Source organism: Pezoporus occidentalis, unplaced genomic scaffold (genome assembly GCF_034315485.1).
Source record: "Pezoporus occidentalis ecotype Australia unplaced genomic scaffold, CSIRO_AGI_Poc_V1 ctg10, whole genome shotgun sequence".
Classification (NCBI taxonomy): domain Eukaryota; kingdom Metazoa; phylum Chordata; class Aves; order Psittaciformes; family Psittacidae; genus Pezoporus; species Pezoporus occidentalis.
The window spans coordinates 4,560,177-4,580,960 of NW_026912779.1; the positions used below are offsets into that span (position 1 = coordinate 4,560,177).

General features: G+C 44.6%; 1 protein-coding gene and 1 long non-coding RNA gene across 5 annotated transcripts in view; one reads left to right on the forward strand and one right to left on the reverse strand.

Moving 5' to 3' along the window:
* LOC134159221 (uncharacterized) overlaps window positions 1-17,306 on the forward strand; it is a 52,804-nt gene extending 35,498 nt beyond the window's left edge. For 2 of the 3 annotated variants that reach the window (XR_009963077.1, XR_009963075.1), the window contains 4 exons: window positions 411-584; window positions 12,386-12,516; window positions 15,347-15,446; window positions 16,184-16,525. This is a non-coding gene — a long non-coding RNA (uncharacterized LOC134159221). Of the gene's footprint in view, window positions 1-410; window positions 585-12,385; window positions 12,517-15,346; window positions 15,447-16,183; window positions 16,526-17,169 lie in introns of those variants that run through there. The other variant, XR_009963076.1, reaches the window with a different exon arrangement.
* FAM161A (FAM161 centrosomal protein A) lies at window positions 9,000-20,473 on the reverse strand. Of its 2 annotated transcripts, XM_062609929.1 has the most exons (7): window positions 20,344-20,473; window positions 18,920-19,167; window positions 17,233-18,390; window positions 16,041-16,208; window positions 13,184-13,283; window positions 11,842-11,996; window positions 9,000-11,262 (listed from the first exon to the last, which is right to left on the reverse strand). In XM_062609929.1, the coding sequence occupies exons 1-7, from the start codon at window positions 20,464-20,466 to the stop codon at window positions 10,779-10,781; spliced, it is 2,436 nt and encodes an 811-aa protein (XP_062465913.1). In that variant the 5' UTR covers window positions 20,467-20,473; the 3' UTR covers window positions 9,000-10,778. The 2 variants fall into 2 exon arrangements, with proteins under 2 accessions (XP_062465913.1, XP_062465903.1); XM_062609919.1 differs by lacking the exons at window positions 16,041-16,208; window positions 20,344-20,473 and having other exon boundaries at window positions 18,920-20,056.
* Between the last annotated feature and the right edge of the window lie 311 nt (window positions 20,474-20,784).

Consider the following 20,784-nt stretch of genomic DNA (forward strand, 5'->3'; position numbering starts at 1 on the left):
TGAGTTAAAGTGGAGGACTCAAGAGCCTGCCTGAAATGGAAGAGTGAAAATCCAAGCTCAAAAGGACAAAGAAAAGGAAAAAGCAGAAATCTCGGTTCTGGAAAATGAGAAGGTGCTTATCAAAGGAAATGTGGATGTGCTGGTGGATGTATGCCAGGGTACAGCAGTTTGCTTTCCGGTCCCTAGGCTTACTCTGAAGTGTTTTGCCTTTTACAACATATGAAAGAAAGGTGGCTTGTTGCTTGTTTCCTGTACTTGGGAGAGATGAAAAAGGGAAAGGGGACAGGTTTTGCACTACTGGAGCTGCAGGGGGTAGGGGGCTTCCCTTAATTTCCATTAGAATTTAATACAAAGAGCTTTAACTTTGTATAATAAAAATAACTAATGTGGTCTTTTGGCATTTCTATTAGGAAAGAAGCATAGGACCTCAACTGTGAAATGCATTTGTTACAGCGTAAAGAGAATCACTATGTTGCTGGGAATGAAGATACAGTCTTCCTGGCAAAACACTGGGGGAAACAGTTAATACATCCTAACTCCTCACATCCTGAGAACTGAATTCTTCTGTTCCTGTAAAGTCAAAGGTAAGGATCTAGCTGGGAAAAAAGGTGCTTGGAAATGTGTTGCTGAGTACTTTTCTGCCACATATCCCTCTTTTATCAAGCTGGGATCCAGGTCCGATCAGCAGTTGGTCACTGAACCTGCCTCATTGCAAAGTGGATGGCTTTAGTTGAGGTGTTCCAAGAATCATAGAATCACAGAATGGTTTGGGTTGGAAAGGACCTTAAGATCATCCAGTTCCAACCCCCCTGCCATGGGCAGGGACACCTCACACTAAACCATCTCACCCAAGGCTCTGTCCAACCTGGCCTTGAACACTGCCAGGGATGGAGCATTCACAACCTCCCTGGGCAACCCATTCCAGTGCCTCACCACCCTCACAGGAAAGAACTTCTTCCTTATATCCAATCTAAACTTCCCCTGTTTAAGTTTGAACCTGTTACCCCTTGTCCTGTCACTACAGTCCCTAATGAAGAGTCCCTCCCCAGCATCCCTATAGGCCCCCTTCAGGTACTGGAAGGCTGCTATGAGGTCTCCACGCAGCCTTCTCTTCTCCAGGCTGAACAGCTCCAACTTCCTCAGCCTGTCTTCAAACAGGAGGTGCTCCAGTCCCCTGATCATCCACGTGGCCTCCTCTGGACTTGTTCCAACAGTTCCATAAAGAAGTCAGCTTCACTTTCCTACCTGCAGCTCTCCAGTGCTGCAGGTATCATCAGAGCTGTACTTGAGGAAAACATGGAACAGCTGTGTTGACCTTTAGCAAGTGCCTTGAAGTCTGTAGCGCTGTCCCAGACACACTGTAATACGTTTGTCCCAGGGTTTCCTGATTCTAAGTGCAATGAGATATGGCCTAAAATGACCCATTGTTATAACAGTGACAACAGCTGCTGGGGTACAAATCACGTTATTTCCTTTGGAAAGAAAAGGGTTCTATTTTTAATGATTTTCTTAATCTTTCCATTCCATTCTAGCAGTGTTTATGGTACTGAATACAATACTTCTTGTTATGACTGCTCTTCGTGTGACTGGGACCTAAGTAGACATTCTGCAGCAAAACGTCTGGGATTCAGAGCCTAAAGAGCTTGTGCTGCAGGAAGTGCTAAAAAAAACCCCACTCAATCTCCTCCCACCCCCAAAAAACCCCAAAACCCAAACAAACCAAACAAAAAACCTTTAAGACACTGTCATCGTTCCCATGGGGAACGTTATTGTATCCTTTGGAGTGCAGCTTGTGTAGCTATTCTGTTAGGATTCTTTCTTTAAAAGGGGTAATTTCTTCTTGGAAAATCTGACTCCCTCCAGAACTGAGGGTCTTGATTTTGGTTCCTAAAAGGCATTTAAAGAAGATCTGCCATTAGCAAGGTGTTTTGATGGTGAGTGGTTGGCAGGGCTTGTGTTTCCCTTTTCCTGCTCTCCTGTACAGTCAATGGACCCTGTGATTGTGCAGCATCCTCATCTTTAGGGAGGTTTTCATGCACATATTAGGCTGGTGTTACTGCTGAAAAAGGTTCTTTTCTCTTTCCTACTGTTCTCATTTCTCCCTTGTGAAGGCACAAGCAGCGCAGTAAGTAAGGGAGCAGATCAGGAAACTAAACTGAGTGAAACTTGTAGAAGTTTGAAAGGCTTAAACTGATTTGAGGAGTGGGGGAATATAGAAGAAACCCTTTAATTCCTGTTCATCTCCCCACCTTTGTGAGTCTGGGTTTGGTGGATGTTGTCCACCAAAGGGTTTTGACCAGTGTCAGGGGGCAGGCTGGGTTGGTTGTTAGCACCTCAAAAACTGAACATTCATTTCATTCCACAGACACAACTTCCAGGGGGGAAAATTCTTTTCATTTAAACTAAGTATGTTTCACAGGTGAACAGTGCTGACCTAAGCTGTGGCCTAACATGGGGTTTGGCACACAGGTTAGAGTTGCTGGTTCTTCATTAGTGTGAGGAGGGCAAGCAGTACACTTTGGTATTGCACTGTCAGTGAGGTGTCTAAAAGAGAAGTAGCTGTTAGAATCACAGAATAGAATCACAGAATAGTTAGGGTTGGAAAGGACCTTAAGGTCATCCAGTTCCAACCCCCCTGCCATGGGCAGGGACACTTCACACTAAACCATCTCACCCAAGGCTCTGTCCAACCTGGCCTTGAATGCTGCCAGGGATGGAGCATTCACAGCCTCCCTGGGCAACCCATTCCAGTGCCTCACCACCCTAACAGGAAAGAATTTCTTCCTTATATCCAATCTAAACTTCCCCTGATTAAGTTTTAACCCGTTACTCTTGTCCTATCACTACAGTCCCTAATGAAGAGTCCCTCTCCAGCATCCCTATAGGTCCCCTTCAGACTCTGGAAGCTGCTCTGAGGTCTCCACGCAGCCTTCTCTTCTCCAGGCTGAACAGCCCCAACTTCCTCAGCCTGTCTTCATACGGGAGGTGCTCCAGTCCCTGATCATCCTCGTGGCCTCCTCTGGACTTGTTCCAACAGTTCCATGTCCTTTTTATGTTAAGGACACCAGAACTGCACACAATGCTCCAGGTGAGGTCTCACAAGAGCAGAGTAAAGGAGCAGGATCACCTCCTTCGACCTCCTGGTCACACTCCTTTTGATGCAGCCCAGGATACAGTTGGCTTTCTGGGCAGCAAGCGCACACTGCAGCCAGCCCATGTTCATTTTCTCATAGACCAACACCCCCAAGTCCTTCTCCGCAGTTGCTGTTGATTCAGTCGAGCAACTTTTTCCTAGTTACCCTTTATATGTAGTTGAACATTACTGTATTTACTGCCTCAGCAATGCTGAATGTGCCAATGATTGTGAGTATTCTTTAGGTAATCCCATTTGGAAATAATGATGTCTTCAGCCAATGTGAAGTGGCATAATTGTGCAAGATCCCTGTGCTCTCTAACTTCAGAAATGACAACCTTGGTGTATAGTGTTTTCTTTACTGTGTTAATGTATTAGCACCTCTTGTTTGACTAGTAAGAACAGAGAAGAGTTTGTTTCTGGAGAAGGTGGATGAGCTGCAGAAAGCCCTTGAGGAAGAGTCTCTCTCATGTAGCTTGGCCTCAGCTGCTCATGAGAGTTCAAGGAGACCACCAGCTTCCCAGGAGGGACCACTGGATGGATGTAGGGTCAGGTATGCACATTGTAGAAGCATCTTTGCCCGTGTTCAGAAACATGTCCAATCACTGAGACAGCTTCATTCTTCCAGAACAGACTCAATACTGTTGCCATGTATTTGGTGATTACTGGCTTCTGAAAGCAGCAGTGCAACCTGGCTGCCTCTCTTTTAAACAGCTTCACTATTTTATGCATGCACTTATATTATCCAGGCTGTACACAGCAGCTCTAGCTATTAGGATCAATTAGAAAATTCTGGATACCCCTTTCAGAAGCTGTTTAGCTGGTTTAAAGCTGAAGGTTATCTCTGTGCAGCGTGGAGTGCGAAAGGGAGGAAAGGGACCTGTGTGAACAGGAGGGCCTGTGTGCTACAAAAGCAGTGTACTAGTTCTCAGTGTTAGAAACAAGCTGGAGCAGGCAAAAGGTACCCACCCAGCTACACAAGGAGAGTTAAACTCAGCCTCAGCCTCCTAGGCCTGAATTAAATTAGCATTAACAGAGTAGGTAACAGAGGAGAAGGAAGGTTTCACCCAGGAATAATGTATGAATCTGGTTACCAAGCAAGGGATCTGGGAAGTTCTCACTGAGGAGATGAAATGGACAGGGATTTAAAGGAAATAACAGTATTTTCTAGTCTTTGAAGTGGGCAACTTGGCAATTTTCTGAGTTTTATTTTAAGCTTTAATTGCTCAGTATCTCCTTTCTGACATTCACATGCTTCTGGTCTGCCTGCCTTGGGAAGCATCACAGTTGTGCATTACCACAAGCTCTATCAACCCATTGATAGGTGAGGTTTAATAATGGCTATATTTTGCAGTGGAGTGATAAGCAGGTGCTTTGTGCCAGTCAGACCAGCCCAGGCACTTCGTGCTGAGATTCTGCTGTGTAATATGTAGAGTTGCTTCTGTCCTTGGCCAACTCTTGGAGTTCAAACCCCCAAATTGGTGATTGTTAAGCAATATGTTAACTCACACCTCACTGTTTGTGTGGCCCCTTCAGTATTAGATCTGAGACTAAGCTGTGATGGTCCCCTTGGCAATTCCAGGACCTTCAGGGATAAAGGTGTTACTGGACTGAGCTCCCCAGAGCAGAACTTAATCAGAACGAGACCCACATTAACAGCTCTAGGAGCTGATTTTGCTTTGTTTGCTTTTCTACTTAACTACAAATGTAATTTGGTATCTCTCATCCATTTTAGAAAATGCAAGATGAACCGAAATACACTTTACGAAGTGTAGCAAGTTAACAGAAGCCCTCCATGAGAACTGTGTGCATCTCTATGTGTGGAAGGCTATGTCTGAGAACAGAGTGATGATCTGAGTAACGCGGTAATGGGATGGTTTGTAGCAGTTTATTATGCTGGCAGCTGGGGTTTCTTAGCTGTGTTTGTTAGGAGAGTGGTTACTTACTGTTAATTGGTAACCTGTTTAATCTTACCTTCTTATTGTTAACCTGCCTATTGTTAGTAATCGGCTTATTGTTAGTAAGCTCTAACTATTAGTAGCAAACATCGGGCTGTGCAACTGTAAATATGCTTGATTTTAGTCCTGTTGACAACTGGCTTCCACAGTACCCTTTGTGTTCATGAAATTAAATATGGCCTCATTTACAGTCTTAAATATCAGAAAGTAACAGCATTTCTTTTCCATAAACATCTGCCTTCTCTGTACTACAGACACTTGAGCATGCAGGGGATCTTCTCATATGGCTAATCCTGGGATGCAGTTGTGTGAGACACCGACAGTCACTGACCAGCACTAAAAGGGTGAAGTCCTGCTTGTCCCTGTCATCTCCTAACCTCACCCTCTCCTTTTGGCTGGGCTGTTTTGGCACAGTGAAAGGGTCTGAAAAACAAGGAGGAAAAGAAAAGGATGGTGGAGGGCAGAGCTTGCGTTCTATGGGCACAAGAAGCTGTTTCAGCTGGTTATGAAAGGCTTTACTCTGTGAGCAAACATGATGTGCTTCCTCTGAAACATGCAGAGTTGCCTGGTAAGACTGGATTGGAGGTTTAGTTCTGTGTGTTCCTGCACACTTAGCACAGTGGAAGCTCTTAATGCTGTTATTCCTTAATACAACCCTAACATCTAAAGCACTATCTCATGTCCTACAACTTTCCTCTTATTTGTGCAGTTTGCCTTACTTGTGAGCCCTGATTTCTCTGCTGCTTCATCTGACTGCTAGGCTTTTTTAGTATACAGTCGGGATCGGAATATTTCTGGTACTATGTAAGTCTTAGTTTGCTCTGACATTCCTCAAATACCTGAAATTCCTAGTGAAGAAAGAAGCAATTTGAGTTTTGCTGGAACATGCAAAGGCTTTTTTTCCCCCTAAAGCCAAATAATTATCAAAATCCACAACCAGAGATGTAAGGCTGAGATTCCACTGAAGGGTGAGGACAGCAGATCTCAAACCATGCCTGATTTCACCTGCATGTTAACATTTGTAAGCACACAGCTGCCAGTTCTTGTCATAATGAACTGATATGTATTCCTAGCCACATCTATTTTGAATACATACCTGATGTCTCAAATTTGCTGGCAACTGTGTAAACACACTTTCAGGTACATATTGTAATACACATTTTGATCTGTACAGTGCCTATTATTTGTTAAGCTCAGGCACATATTTTGCTTTCTGCCATCCCAGCAGCCTGAGGATTCTAAATGGGGCTATAATGACTTTAAAACCAGCGATGACTTTAAACGTTTTCTTCAGAAAGTTGGTCATGTTTTGGTTATTCTGTTCATTTGAAGTTGTTGATGCAATCATTTTCCCCTTAAAGGAAAAGCGAACATAACCTCCAGCTTGCTGTTACGGTCACAATGTACTTGAGAAGATGATTTCTAGAGAAAGTGGTATCACACATACAAAGGACACTTGAGATACAGGTAAATTTGGAGGGCAACCAACATTTACCTATAAGACAGAAACACCCCTCTGTATGGCAAAGCTAAAGGTGTTACAGAACAGTCCCACAGCAGCAACTCTCCCTGCTCCCATAGAGACTCACTGGCATCTCCAGCTGGGTGTTGTGCTTTTAGAGCCTGTTCCTCAAAGCTGGACACTGTTTTCAGAAGTGTTGAGGTGGCACTTTTCATGCTGGCTTTCAAAGTTGTCCCTGGCTTCCCTCAGCAATACCGCAACGTTGCATTACACCCACAAAGCCCACAATATCTAAACCTTCTGGCTTCTTCAAAACACAGAAATATATGTAATTACATAGATAGGTATAGAGTTAGAAACAGCTATAAACACGCTTTATATATACAACTTGTCAATATTGACATTCCAGGACTGCATTCAGTGCAAGGCAGATGGGTGTGGGTGCTGAACGCTCACACGGGGCACTGCATCTGGCTGCAACTTAAAGTCATTTTTCCTTCTTTGTGGGCTTTGTACTTGTATTTGGTTCACTTGGCAGTGATACCCCCTTTCCTGTGGAATTTGCTGCTGCTAAAATCATATAGTGTCTCTAAACTTCAGTAAAAGCAGATGGCTTATTACAGTGTAGGTCCTACAACCTTACAACCATTTCCAGCCTTGGCTTACCAGATATTAGAGCCTTTCCATAGCAACTGTGAGCATTAAACTTCCAGAATCTGTGTCCCTTTCCTGGGATGTGTATCCCCTACCAATCACACACACTTGCAAGCCAGTGCCTTGCAGCCACGAGCTAATGCTCACCCTTCAGACTGCCTGTAACATTGACCTCCACCATGATGGATACGGCTACAGCTTATCTCAGTGGGAACCTGTGGTTGATGTGAGCAGGTACAAGCAAGGCTGCTGCTCACATCCAGTGCCATGAGAATCCTTTAGGAACCCAGAATGGGATCTGCAGTGTTTGTGGATTTAAAAGCAGTGTTCTTCCAATGCTGCTGCAAATATCCTGCCATATCCTTCCATGCCATGGCCTCATTTATGATCACATTTTGGGGTACAATATCTGTTGCTCAGCAAGTCACTCGGGGCTTTCTCCTTGCAGCTTCAGGTGTTGAATTCCCATTAAAGAGCTGTCATTCTTGCATTTTTTGGATACACCTTTCTCATTTTCTTTGCAAATTTCTGCACAGGTTTCTACATCTGTGCTGTGGCTGCTGATTAAAACATTAAAGCCAGAATATTCAGTACGCTGTGAGAAACTTCTCTGTTCATCTCCCTCCTGCTAAGTACCTTCCCTCAATGCATAACCCACCCGCATTTCCCACTTAATGAGCTTCTTGACTTAAAATGCTTCTATTAGATCATCTTTTGTGAATCGAATGACATTCAAATGACTCCATGTGCTACAGTTTCTGTTCTCATTTCCATGGTACTACTCTGCTTCTTGGTCATTTGCAAAAATCTCTTACCTGGATTTGGATTTTCATGTTGTTTCTTTAAATATAACCATTTTCATTGCAGTGCCATCATCCTTTTCCTTCCTGTTTTCTCTACATTTTAAATCATCCTCTTTGCTAAAAACCCAAGCAAAATCCCCACAACAAAACCCAAAGGTCAAATAATGACTTGGGTTTTAGGCTGGGCTACTGTTCATTTTGTGCCAGAGTGGTGTATGTATGTGCCTCGTTCTTTGTTTGAAGAGGTTTAATTCATCCTGACCACTCCTCCCCCATTTGTGTTCTGTCATCTGTGATTTTTCTTTGCTATTCCTTTCCTCTTGAATGCCTTGTTGGAAAGCTCATCCCCTTCTCGTTTGTAATGCAATTTCTGAGCAGCATTTTTTAACCTAAATTTCATTATTCTTCCCCTTTGAAAAATCTCTGCTCAAAGTGATCTCCATAAATGGTTCCTTTAACATCTCACAGTTTAATCTTTCCCAAATTAAAGAATCCTTGTATATATTGTCATACAAAACCCCAAACTACCTGCTTGGCATATGAAACCTATTCTTTATCTTTGCTCATTCATGTTGCCTTCTTCCACTTACACAATAAATCCCTTTGGAGATGGGAGGACCAGGGCTCATGCAGTGTTTGAGATGGAATTGCTTTTTTTTCAGTGTATAGTATTATATAATATAGAAAGATAATTTTTTTTTTTTTTTTACCCTCACCTGCATTTATCTGCAATTATTAAAACTGAACTATAGCTCCTGTTCTGTCATTGTCATAAGATCCTTCAGCATGTTGTTCAAGGCCAGGTTGGACAGAGCCTTGGGTGACATGGTTTACTGTGAGGTGTCCCTGCCCATGGAAGGGGGGTTGGAACTAAATGATCTTAAGTTCTTTTCCAACCCTAACTATTCTATAATTCTTTCTTTATCAGTATTCATGAATTCTGTTATTATTAAGGTTAACATAGTAAAAATTCATCAAAAAGCTCAATCTAAATTATACACAGGTTCCGTTCTTCTAAAACCTTACATAAACCTTTGGTTTTGCTGCTTCATTTCGCTTCAAGGAGTTTCTAGCAATATTTTTAATCTCTATCTTAACAGTTCAACAGTTTTAGATTCATTCTTTTAGAACATTTGAGTGCTGCCAGACCTTAGAAATGGTTTGAGTCTTTTCTGATTTGAAATCTCTTCAAATAATCATTGAGCAAAACATGCTTTAGAGCTCCTCTGCCTTCCTCCAAGAGAACTTTGTTCCTAAGGAGACAAGTAGCAGTTATACATGACCATGAATTCAACAACATATTGTACAGCTCTTCAGGATTATAGAATACTGACAAGCACAAGCAAACCAGCCTTGAGTTTGTATTGTAGGGTTCCTCAGGTATAACTAGGGATTATAAACTGTCATCTTCCTCCCAAAGTAGTGATCGATATTGTCATGCATGACATACATAAAATGGCTTTTTTTATTTAAGAAACAAATTTCAAGTTTCTGTTTGTTATGCTCACACTTCAAAAATGAATACAAGTAGTCATGTTAAACTTCCAAACATCATTACACAGCTTCTTAAAGCCAGGAGGAAGAAACAACAACAGAATTCAGCAATTTCCATGCTACATTCAATACAGCATGGAAGAAACTAAATGAAAGACAATCAAATCCAAACCCCAAACCTTCTATTTTCTGAATAGAAGTAGTAGCTGAAGTCCTGAGTGGCAAGAGTGTAGGAAAAGGTCCTAAAGCCCTTCTTTCCCTACTTCCATTAACTAGAGCTGTTGGGGTACATTTTTACCTGACTTAATAAGATTCTCTCTTTACAGTGTATATTTCCTGCCTCAATAAAGACCTTTGAAGATTGCCAGCATTTATGAAGAATGATTTTACAAGATCATGATTTGAGCTCTTCAAATTAAAATGGAGTTGAAAGAGCAGTTTGGGGGCTGGTTACATGACACATACGAGATCTGCAGTGTCACTTGCTCTACTGAGCCACTCTTCTACTTGTCTGTAAGCCTTCAAAATCTCTGTGAAGTTTTAAGCGGTCCCTGTCATGTATTCGAGGCATCTTTTCCACTATAGGGAGAGCAACTCCCTATATTTTAGATAGACAAAGTAGTTGAGCTGATGAAGCACCTCATTTCCTGTCACAGTTCAGCTCACTTAAGTGGGCAGAAGACAAACCCCAGGGGAAGAAGAGGGAGGAACTGAACAGAGTCACTTGGCCATATGGTCTAACTGCACACATTGTGCTCCTCACAGCTGCTCTGCCAAAACCACTCTGAGGTCTCGCACAACAAACCCTTGTCTATTCATTGCCATCCTACAAGACATGGCATGAATGCACCCCACAAGCACTGAAACGTTTGCATGAGACCAGGAGACACTGATGATGGCAAATCACTGCTCCAAAATCTTACCTGCCTCTGCCAGCATGTAGAAAGAGCTGGGCAGAAGACCTCAGTACTTACCAATGCAGCATGCAAGCTGTTGTTATTAAACAGGGGTTGCAGTTCATCTTACAAACTGATATCACACGAGACTAGAATAAATAAGATTAATATAAAAGTAAATTCTTTTTTTTGGTGGAAATTCCAAACTGGATCTTTCCTACTGGAAAATAGACAAAATTTCTGCACTGGAAAGACTGGAAAGTTTTAAATTCACAGCATTTTGTAACAGTAGAAATGTAGCAAGTTTTTGTTTGGTGTCTATTCCACTGCCAGCAATGAAATAGGTTCCTGAGCCTCAGGCCATCTGCTTGCCTTCATTCAGTCAGCTTCATCATCGCTGGGTTTCTCTTCTGAGTCATCATTTTCATACTCCTCATCCTCATAGCCAAAAGCACCCTCAGCTTCAGGGTCAGACTGACCTTCCTCTTCACACTCATGGGGCTGATCAGACCGAGAGCTGGGTCTTGACTGCTCATCCTCCTCCTCTGCCTGGGAATGGCTAAGTGACCGGCCTGCTTTTGCTTGTGCTTCATCTTCCTCCTCCCCCTCCTCTTTCTCCTCCTCCTCTTCTTCTTCACGGTGCTGGTCAGAGGTGGGGCTCAACTCAGCTGCATGGCAAGGCTGATGGACATAAGGGCTGGCTCTTGCCTCTTCCTCATCCTCCAGCTCACTGCACTGGCCATCCTGGATGGGAGTTGTGACACCTTTTCTCTTCTCCTCCTCCTCTTCCTCCCAGGACTGCTCAGACCCACTGCTGTCAGCCTCAAAGGACTCCCTTTCCTTCACTTCATCCCTGATGGCTCTGAAAAGACAATTTGCACGTGTGATTTTACTTGCAGGTAAGATGCTCTCCAGCAGGTTTTCAACTACCTGCAGGCAACGTAGGACACATCCTGGCAGCCTTGGCTGGGGTGGAAATGGGGAAGGAGAAGGGAAGGGGGGGACACTGGAGACTGCTGTTATGCTTGAAAATAACTCAACAGTATTGCTTATAGATATTCAATTCTTTCATTTCTGCTTTCTTTGGAATCATAATACCTAATGGATATTGAAAAGTGGGGTTTACAAGACTTACTTTCACAATTCAGTGAAGGTAATGCAGAATGAAGTGACTTACTAGCAACCTGCCACAGTTTTTGGTGACAGGAACAAATAAAGGTTTTCCTTCAGTTTTCTTTGAAGGGCATTTCAAACCATATCCAGTGCTCTCCCGTGTTTTATGAGATCACATTTAATTCAGGTAAAACAACAAAGTACATACTAATGCTAACTACAGTCAGGCATTTACATGGGAAATACTTCAAATAAGTAAGACAAAGAAACCTACACATCAAAAATTACTAATTACTAGGTATGGGGGGGATCCTTCATTAATCTCTACCTTTCTCTGGCATCAGTGGAGTAATTAAAATCTTCAATACTGGAATATTGTGGCAATTTGGTTGTTTGTCCTTTCCTTGACACAAACTCTGGGCATATCCCCAGCGCTCTCAGTTTGTTGGAATAATGCTTTTCTGCAGCTATTCTGGCATTTTTCTGTAGGCAAACCACAATGGTTATGTGTTATCTAAATGCATTCAATGCCTGTCTTTTGATACTTTATTGATAGTAATATTCCATTTCATTCATTGCATCTGGCAAGTGGAATGATTATTCAATGCAGGTGAGAATGGCAAAACAATACTTAAACTTCACACCAAACTTTCCTTTTCTGTACTAGTTCAGAGCTGGTTTGCTCCCTGTTCCCACTGGCTAATGAAGAGCTCTGTGTTCTGTATATAGCTCTTGAGAGAGGAGGAGGAGGATGTGGCCATGTAGAATTGCCCTAAAAAAGCAGTATTCACCTTCTTACCTGCTATTTAACAGATTACACAGTTGTGCATCTCTGCCTTCTGGCACTGAGGGTGTAAATTCTCTTCCACCAGGTAAGATCTGAGTAAGAACTTGTCCTACAACCTACATGGATGCTCCTGCCCCACACCCAGGAAACCCACACAGACAAGGAACCAGGGAACCAGTGATCTATGACTTGCTGCCCCTCTGGGTCTGGAAACAGGTCAGGGACCACACCACCAGCATGTGTTTGTAATGAAATGGAGAGAGAATAATACATACTGCAGCTGAGCTTTATAGTAGACACTTGAATTTTCTTATCACTTCTTTCCCAGCTTAAACCTCTTACATTTTTTTGCTGTAACTCTTTCTTGTGTTTAAAATTACTCATAGAATCATAGAACAGTTAGGGTTGGAAAGGACCTTAAGATCATTCAGTTCCAACCCCCCTGCTATGGGCAGGGACACCTCACACTAAACCATGTCACCCAAGGCTCTGTCCAACCTGGCCTTGAACACCGCCAGGGATGGAGCATTCACCACTTCCCTGGGCAACCCATTCCAGTGCCTCACCACCTTTACAGTAAAGAACTTCTTCCTTATATCCATTCTAAACTTCCCCTGTTTAAGTTTGAGCCTGTTACCCCTTGTCCTGTCACTCATGTTGTAACTCATGTTGTGACTGATTTGGACAACGTTTACTACAGCCATCCCTGTTCCCTGTGCAAGCATGCCATGAATATCTAGTCCCAAAAATTAGCAGTATTTATATGGTTAGAATGGACAAATATTGGCCTGAAAGCTGTATTCAAGCTATCTTCTGAAAATGTCTGATTACAAATGTCTTATGCAGCATCTGAAGGTAAGAAGTAACACAGAAGCAAGACAACCTGAGCGACTCTTTCGAAAAGCAATGGCCTTTGTTTTACTCTTTCTTCCATTTCTTGCAACTCTTGCAGATATTCTTGCATTCTCTGCTTCTCATAATTCCTACGGGAAACAGAGGACAAGAGAAATGATAAGTAATTTATAATACAAGAAGTCATTTCCTGCCGCAGTTAAACTGCTCCTAACAAACCCAATAATCTCCTACTTAAAGATGTATCAAGAGTAAATTAGTTTACAGTGGTTACAGGCTCTGAGGTTATTGTCTCATTTCACAGCAATTGCCTGTCTGTAAGCACTGAATAAAACTGGCTGGGAAACTGTCACTTTGGAGAAGCAGAGAGAGGTCCTAGCCACTGAGCTTAAATAGTTTGCCTGAGTTTGGATTCTTAGGGTTATTTAGGACACTTAGTTTTTTAAACGCTGATTTCATACAGATATTCTGCTTGTTCTAAGCAGTATTGAGTAGAATACACATAGGAAATTAATATCATTAAATAAAAATCAGCACTTTAAGGTAAAAGTTTGATGATAAGAATCTTGCTAGTTCTCCAGTCTGTCTCACAAGAGGGGTGGCCACATTCTGGATCACAGAATCATGGAATGGTGTGGGTTGGAAGGGACCTTAAAGCTCACCCAGTTCCAACCCCTGCCACAGGCAGGGACACCTTCCACTAGAGCAGCTTGCTCCAAGCCCCTGTGTCCAACCTGGCCTTGAACACTGCCAGGGATGGGGCAGCCACAGCTTCTCTGGGCACCCTGTGGCAGTGCCATCATAGGACACTGTTTTCCTAGTTGGCTTGTCAAGGTCCCAGGCGTTACAGCAGGATGAGGAAATATCTCAGATCATAGCAAGCACCAGATAATCCACGTAATGGGCTCTAATCCTCCGTGTGCGACACAGACACCTCATTGTGGTATTGCCTCTGTACTGGGCCAGCTCCAGCATTACCAAGTCACTTAAGGTCAGGCATGAGAGCTCTGGCACATTTACACTTGTGTCTCCTCCTGCCTCCTTCCCTTACTATCCTCCGAACTCCTGCAATGCACAGTAGCTGTGCAGTAAAGCAAGTTATTCACCACGTGGAGGGAGTGAACTTCATTGTTGCTCCTTGCTCGCTCTCAGGCGGCTCTCTACAAACCTAATTATGTGTTAGAAGAGCACTTACAATAATGTACCCTATTACCCAGCCTATGCTGAAATAAGCACTATCAAGTTAAGCACTTGTACCAGCCTTAATGCATCAGCACCAGGGAAGTAATCTTGCTTTGTAACAGCATAATTTTATGTGCAGACAAGAACTCAGCACGAGTGTGTTACAATACGCACAAAATCTGATTAAGCTGAAGACTTTAATGTTGAAGTTTGCTGTTGAATGAACTCGAATCACATCTTGTAAACACACCCACTATTCCTCTTGATCCTCCACCCTGCTACTGTAACTCAGCTTGCTTTCTGCTTCTGTCCTACAGTCAGCAGATCATCTACCCAAGGACAATGACATTAGAAAGCTCCTCTTATTAACAGTATCTACTGGTTGCATTACAAAAGCAATAGTGTTTGAGCTCTGACTCTACCCAAATAGTCAGAAGGCACTGCCCTCTTTGACCTGCATCTCTACCACTGCATCTCTGCTGCCCAGGACCATGTGTAAGTTGTGCTTCTGCCCATGTGTGCTTTGCCTACAGCCCTTACCTCCACCTGCATCTCAGACAGATCTCTGGCTTCAACCATATTCTAAATGTCTTAAGGTTTAGTTATGAGAGTTAAGAGTTGCTAATCTAAGCTATAAATCTCATAATCAGGCCTATCTCATGATCATTCATGAGTGTGAGGTGTCCCTTGCCATGGCAGGGGGTTGGAACTGGATGATCTTGAGGTCCCTTCCAACCCAAACCATTCCATGATTCACCCTTGTATTGTTTTGCCCTACCACTGTCAGTTACTGGCTGTTTGCCTGCTTACTGGAAATCAGGATTTGCAGTCGCTGCCCAGGATCCTGCCTATGCATGAAGCAACAGAGGCAGAGCAGCCAGTACCTCTCACTGTCACCACACAACCCCACCTTAAATGGATGATACTGCTGCAGTGCCATGGTGCCAAGAGAGATATAAACCTCACTAGAGACTCGTTCAAGCAGGACTAATTTGTGGAGGTTTTTTCCTAGGAATTACAAAGAACAAGAAGCAGAAATGTAAAGCAGAAACGAGGCCAAGCATCAGTTCTGGAGTCAGATCAGCATCAGGGAGCTGGAGCCATCCGGACTGGTAGCTTACAGCACACCAACAAGGCCCTGATGTTTATTCCTAGAGTGCTACTTTTCCTCAAGTCCTATAGAAACAGCCTCCCAGTCTCTATCTCTACTAAAGGGAATTTTGGATCCCATTCCCACTAAGCACCGGCAGCTTCCTGGTTTGCTGCTGATACCCATGCTACATTGAACTAATATTCCTGCTCTAATTTTCCTTCTTAAGTGGGGTCCTGCTGGGACAAAGTGATGAACTGTGATGACAAATTATTTATTACTGTAGGAGACAGCGAGCACCAAAGTTGTACCAACACCTGGCAATCCAGCAGTGCAAGGGTATTCTGTAACTACACTGGTCCTTTTCCTTTTGATTTCTCCATTGAGGAAACACAGGAGCTAATCTGTAATTCCATAAAGATCAAAATCCTGAGAACAGGCAACCATTTCCTGGTTGGAATACTGCATTTGCCTACTTCTTTCCTACCTGCTTGTACAGTGTATGATTTAGCAAACGTGTGACTACATAAACTTGGACTATGTTATATTTTACATTGTATGTCTCTCATACAATGTAGAATGAGATCTCCAGGATCAGGGGAACGCAACAAGATACCTGAATGTTCTTAATTTGGATTTAGACACCTGAGCAAGGCTCTGATGGGGGTCACTGGCCTCAGCCCGAGTGGTTACAAGTTTCTGGAGGCTTTTTGTTCTTTGTTTCTGCTTTGTTCTGATCCTTTGCTGTTGTTCTTCCAGCTTCCTCTTTTCCTCAAGTGAACTCCTGGTGGAAACATAAACTAAGGCTGAATTCACTTTGAACCAAGAGCAAGACTTCAAAGGAAGCTTTGGCAAAGAGGAAAGCAGGGTGAAAACAGGGTAGGTGTAAGAGGACACAAGGTATGTGCCATTTTAAGGGATTCAGGGGTATCCTGGGAAGCAGCAGGCATTTATCCCTTTCCTGTGCATATGCTGACAAGAATGCACTATTCTTTCTTTAACAATCTTAAGTCCTACTTTTAAGTATTTTAAGTTGTCTATTATAATTAAGCCTTTATATTAATATACATTAAGTTCTATATCCACTGCATGGAAAAATTCACTACATATTCAGCCCAGAAACCAACTGTATCCTGGGCTGCATCAAAAGGAGTGTGACCAGCAGGTCGAAGGAGGTGATCCTGCCCCTCTACTCTGCTCTCATGAGACCTCACCTGGAGTATTGTGTGCAGTTCTGGTGTCCTCAACATAAAAAGGACATGGAACTGTTGGAACAAGTCCAGAGGAGGCCACGAGGATGATCAGGGGACTGGAGCACCTCCTGTATGAAGACAGGCTGAGAAAGTTGGGGCTGTTCAGTCTGGAGAAGAGAAGGCTGTGTGGAGACCTCATAGCAGCTTTCAGCATCTGAAGGGGGGTTATAAAGATGCTGGGGAGGGACTCTTCAATAGGTACTATAGTGATAGGACAAGGGGTAATGGGTTAAAACTGAAACAGGGGAAGTTTAGATTGGATATAAGGAAGAAGTTCTTTACTGTGAGGTGATGAGGCACTGGAATGGGTTGCCCAGGGAGGTTGTGAATGCTCCATCCCTGGCAGCATTCAAGGCCAGGCTGGACAGAGCCTTGGGTGACATGGTTTAGTGTGAGGTGTCCCTGCCCATGGCAGGGGGGTTGGAACTGGGTGATCTTAAGGTCCTTTCCAACCCAAACCGTTCTATAATTCTATGATTCTATGATATATAGAAATACAAGAGAAGACTGCTCTTAAAGTACATACACAACGTAGAGCACCACTGCAGTAGTCACCTTATGGCGTGTATGCGACGTCTTGTGGATTCTGTGATTCTTGGTGATTTAGATCCTCCAAGATGTGAATTCACCCTTGAATGTCTCATCTGGGGTTTACGTCTTGGAGAGACATATGGCCAGCGTGTTTCCTTCAGCTTCTCTTCATCCTCTTCAATGTCCTTCAATATCTTCCCCTTGTTTGAGGGGATATATGGAGTAAGGAGACCGAAAGGTTCACAGACTGTCAGGCTCTTCACTTGTTTCTGCTGCAGGAGCCGCTGCTGAAATCTCTGGTGCAGCAGTTCAAAGTCCGGAACACTTGATTTGATCCTAGGTTTATGCTCGGTTTGCTTTGGTTCACTGCACTTGGGCTTCTTTTTACTGGCATCCTTTAAAGCCAGCCTGCTGTTGGGGAGAGATGAATTACGCAGCAGCTCCTCAGCTCTCATTCTGATCCTGATCTCCCTGTAGAGCTCCTCCTCCTTCAGCCTGTCATTAACAGCCGGGCTATAGACACATCTAGGAACCGGTTTTGCTTTGAACAGTCCTGTTTTCTTTCCAGGCGCAGAAAGGTCTCGCAGTTGCATTTTCCTCATCTCATTCCTTTGCTTGTCTCGCTCAATGAATTTAAATGGCTTCTGACAAGCCAAGAGCTGCAGTTTGCTCCTCTCTTTCACAGACCTCCTGCGTTCCTCATTGCGCTGCACGATCTCGTGGTAGAGCGGCAGGAAGACAGTAGCGGGCACCGGGTTGGCTCGGAACTGCTTCTGACACTCTGCTTCCTCCTCCAGCTGCTTCTTCAGTAAGTTATTCTCCATTTCAACCAGTGACCTCGACTTGATGTTCTGCTCTTTCTTCCTGGCTTCTCTGATAGTCATCTGGAAGGGCTTGGGCACAGTCACTTTGGGTGACCATGCTTTCTGTTTCTTCTGCGTGGTTCTGCAGGCAGGTGAGCTGGGTTTGGTGCGAGGGATGTAATCTTCCACAGAGAACCCATCCCACATGGTTTCAATCCGTTGCTTGGCAAGTGCAGATGATGGAGTTTCACTCCCGTTTTCTTCAAAGGCTCTGTCAGACCCCTCAGATACACTCGAGCTTAAGGGATCGCTTAAGTCAGAGTCTGAAAAGGATTTGTGCAGATGTAGAGGCTGATATGAGCTCTTCTCCCAAGTTGGCCTTTAAAAAAAGGAAGAAAAAGGTGTTTTGAGTCAGTCCAACACTGGTACAAAGCCAGTAACTTCCACTGTGAGGTATCATCATTAGAAACAAAACTCAGCAGTGCTGGTGGGGGAAAGGAAAGGGTAAGAGAAGCACATGGAGCATTCAGGCCTGATCATAGGTTTAAGCCAGTGCTGGTCACAAACAAGTCAGCACTTCTTAAGGAAAGGCACTGTGCTTTATTAAACATGCTGCCCAGCCTCTGCTGCACACAGACTTGTAACTCTCACAGCCCTTTAGCAACGTGAACAAGCATTTCTGTTATTAAAACTAACTTCTCCATGTTACCTGCTTAGAGGAAATGGGGAGAGTAACACTTTCCAGCCCCAGGAAACAAACCCCACAAACCTGGTTTACATCTGGTTTACAGGTCTCTGCAAAGCGTTTCATCATACAATCAGAGCCTGGGTTGGGTTGGAAGGGACCTTAAAGCTCATCCAGTTCCAACCCCTGGCACAGGCAGGGACACCTTCACCACCAGACTTACCTGCAGCACATACCAGCAGCAGCACTCTTCGTGCCCAGGGGTTGCTCTCTTTTCAAATGCAGTTTATTCCTATACATGCTTTCCAGTTTAGCCATGGTCTCCAAGTGCGCGTTCTTCAGCTCCTCCAGCTTCAGGTAATACTCTTGGTTTGAATGGTGCATTTTGGAGAAGTCTATCTGCTTGTCACAGTCTCCACTCAGAGCCAGGGGCTGCTCCCTGCTGGTGCTTGAATCCAAATCAAAACCATCCTGCAAGAGAGGGATGTTTGCAAAGTGTTCTGATTGTTACAAGGGAGAACAAGGTTCTTAATACTGCTTTAGCCTGGTTATGCTAATGAATGGTGCAGTAATGCCAAAGAGAGATACAAGGATACAAATGTTAACACAAAGGTACATGGAGTAATTTTATTGTATGATAATTTACATCCTACAGGTCCTACTTAAAGCACGTAGGATCCCTAAATCTGCCCTGTAATCACTATATTTACACCAGGAAATACAATCTAAAGGATTTCCCAAAAGGATCCAGTTTAACTATGTTGTAAAGTGTCATTTTACCCTTGATCACTGTGCAGCTCTAGGACAGCCTTAATTTAGAAGCAAACAGACCCACAGCAGAACCTTCCCTGCCTCCCGTTCCCATAAGGGAAGCCATCAGGTATCATGTGTGTAAATGTTTATTCCCCTTTCCATAAGTTGCTGTGGAACAACAGGGATGCTGATGGTTGCACTGCTGTCTGGCAGCTTGCAGCTGTGTGCAGGCAAGGATGTTCTTTAAGTACTTCTAGAGCTTGCACGTTAGAGAAGTCATTAAACCCAGGTCTGTCTGCATACAAGCACTCCCTTTATGTTATCCTTAAGCACCATGTTTAAAAAAGATCCCGGGCAGTTTCTTTATCCCCAAATCAATGCTTTTCCACATGGAGATGTTTTAATAAGCTCTGACCTTCCCACGAAACATCGCGTTTATGTTGTGTCAGGTTTTCACTGCAAACCACCTTTCTTCCCCAGCATCGAGCCCTAACGCACAATGAGCCACACGACCAAGGAAGCGAGTTTCAACAGCCGTTACAAAGGCACCATCCGCCTCCTCCCGAGCCCATCGCGTATGAACCTGCCGACTCCCTCCTCGATCCGCAGAGCGATCCCAAGCTCTTCCCGGCTCTGGCCATCGCCAGTTCTTAGCTCCGCTCTCCCAACCCCGGCCGCTCCAAGCTCATTAAGGGATTGGTGCCGCACAGGCGGGACCAGCTGCCGGGTGTCTGTGCCTGTCTCTGCCCTGTGCCACGCCGCTGCAGGAGCTGCAAAGGCTCCGATGGCTCCGGCGCAGCAGCCCCGGTGCAGGGCGGGTTAAGGCGAGCCCCTAACCCCGCCTCCCCCCGCTGCTCCACTACCGGTAACGGCGCTTTCCGCGCCCGGCGGTACCTGCGCGGCGGCCGAGGGCGGCGGCTCCCGCTCATAGAGCGCGGCAGGGGCGCGGGTGCGCGGGTCCAGCGGGGTGCGCAGGCAGGCGGCGGCCAAGCGCGCTGCGCGGTGCCCCGCGTCCATCCCCGCGGGCAGCGCCGGCCGGAGCTGGGGCCCGCTCCGCCCCGCTGGAGGCGGCCCCTTGGGCGGAAGCGGGACCGCTTCATCCGGCCCGGCCCGGCCCCTCTCCTCCGCGGGGCAGCGGAGCCCGCTGGGAGGCGGCAGCAGCTCAAGCCCTTTGCTGCAGTACTCTCCGGGGACAGTGCTGTGGCTTCGTGTCCTCGTCTGCACACTGGGCTTGATTTACGCTGCTGTAGGTGAGTGTGAAGCAGTTTAGTCGGAACTCGCACCTCTCCTTAACCCCCGGTTTTTATCCCCTCAGGTTATGACTCTTCTCCCGTT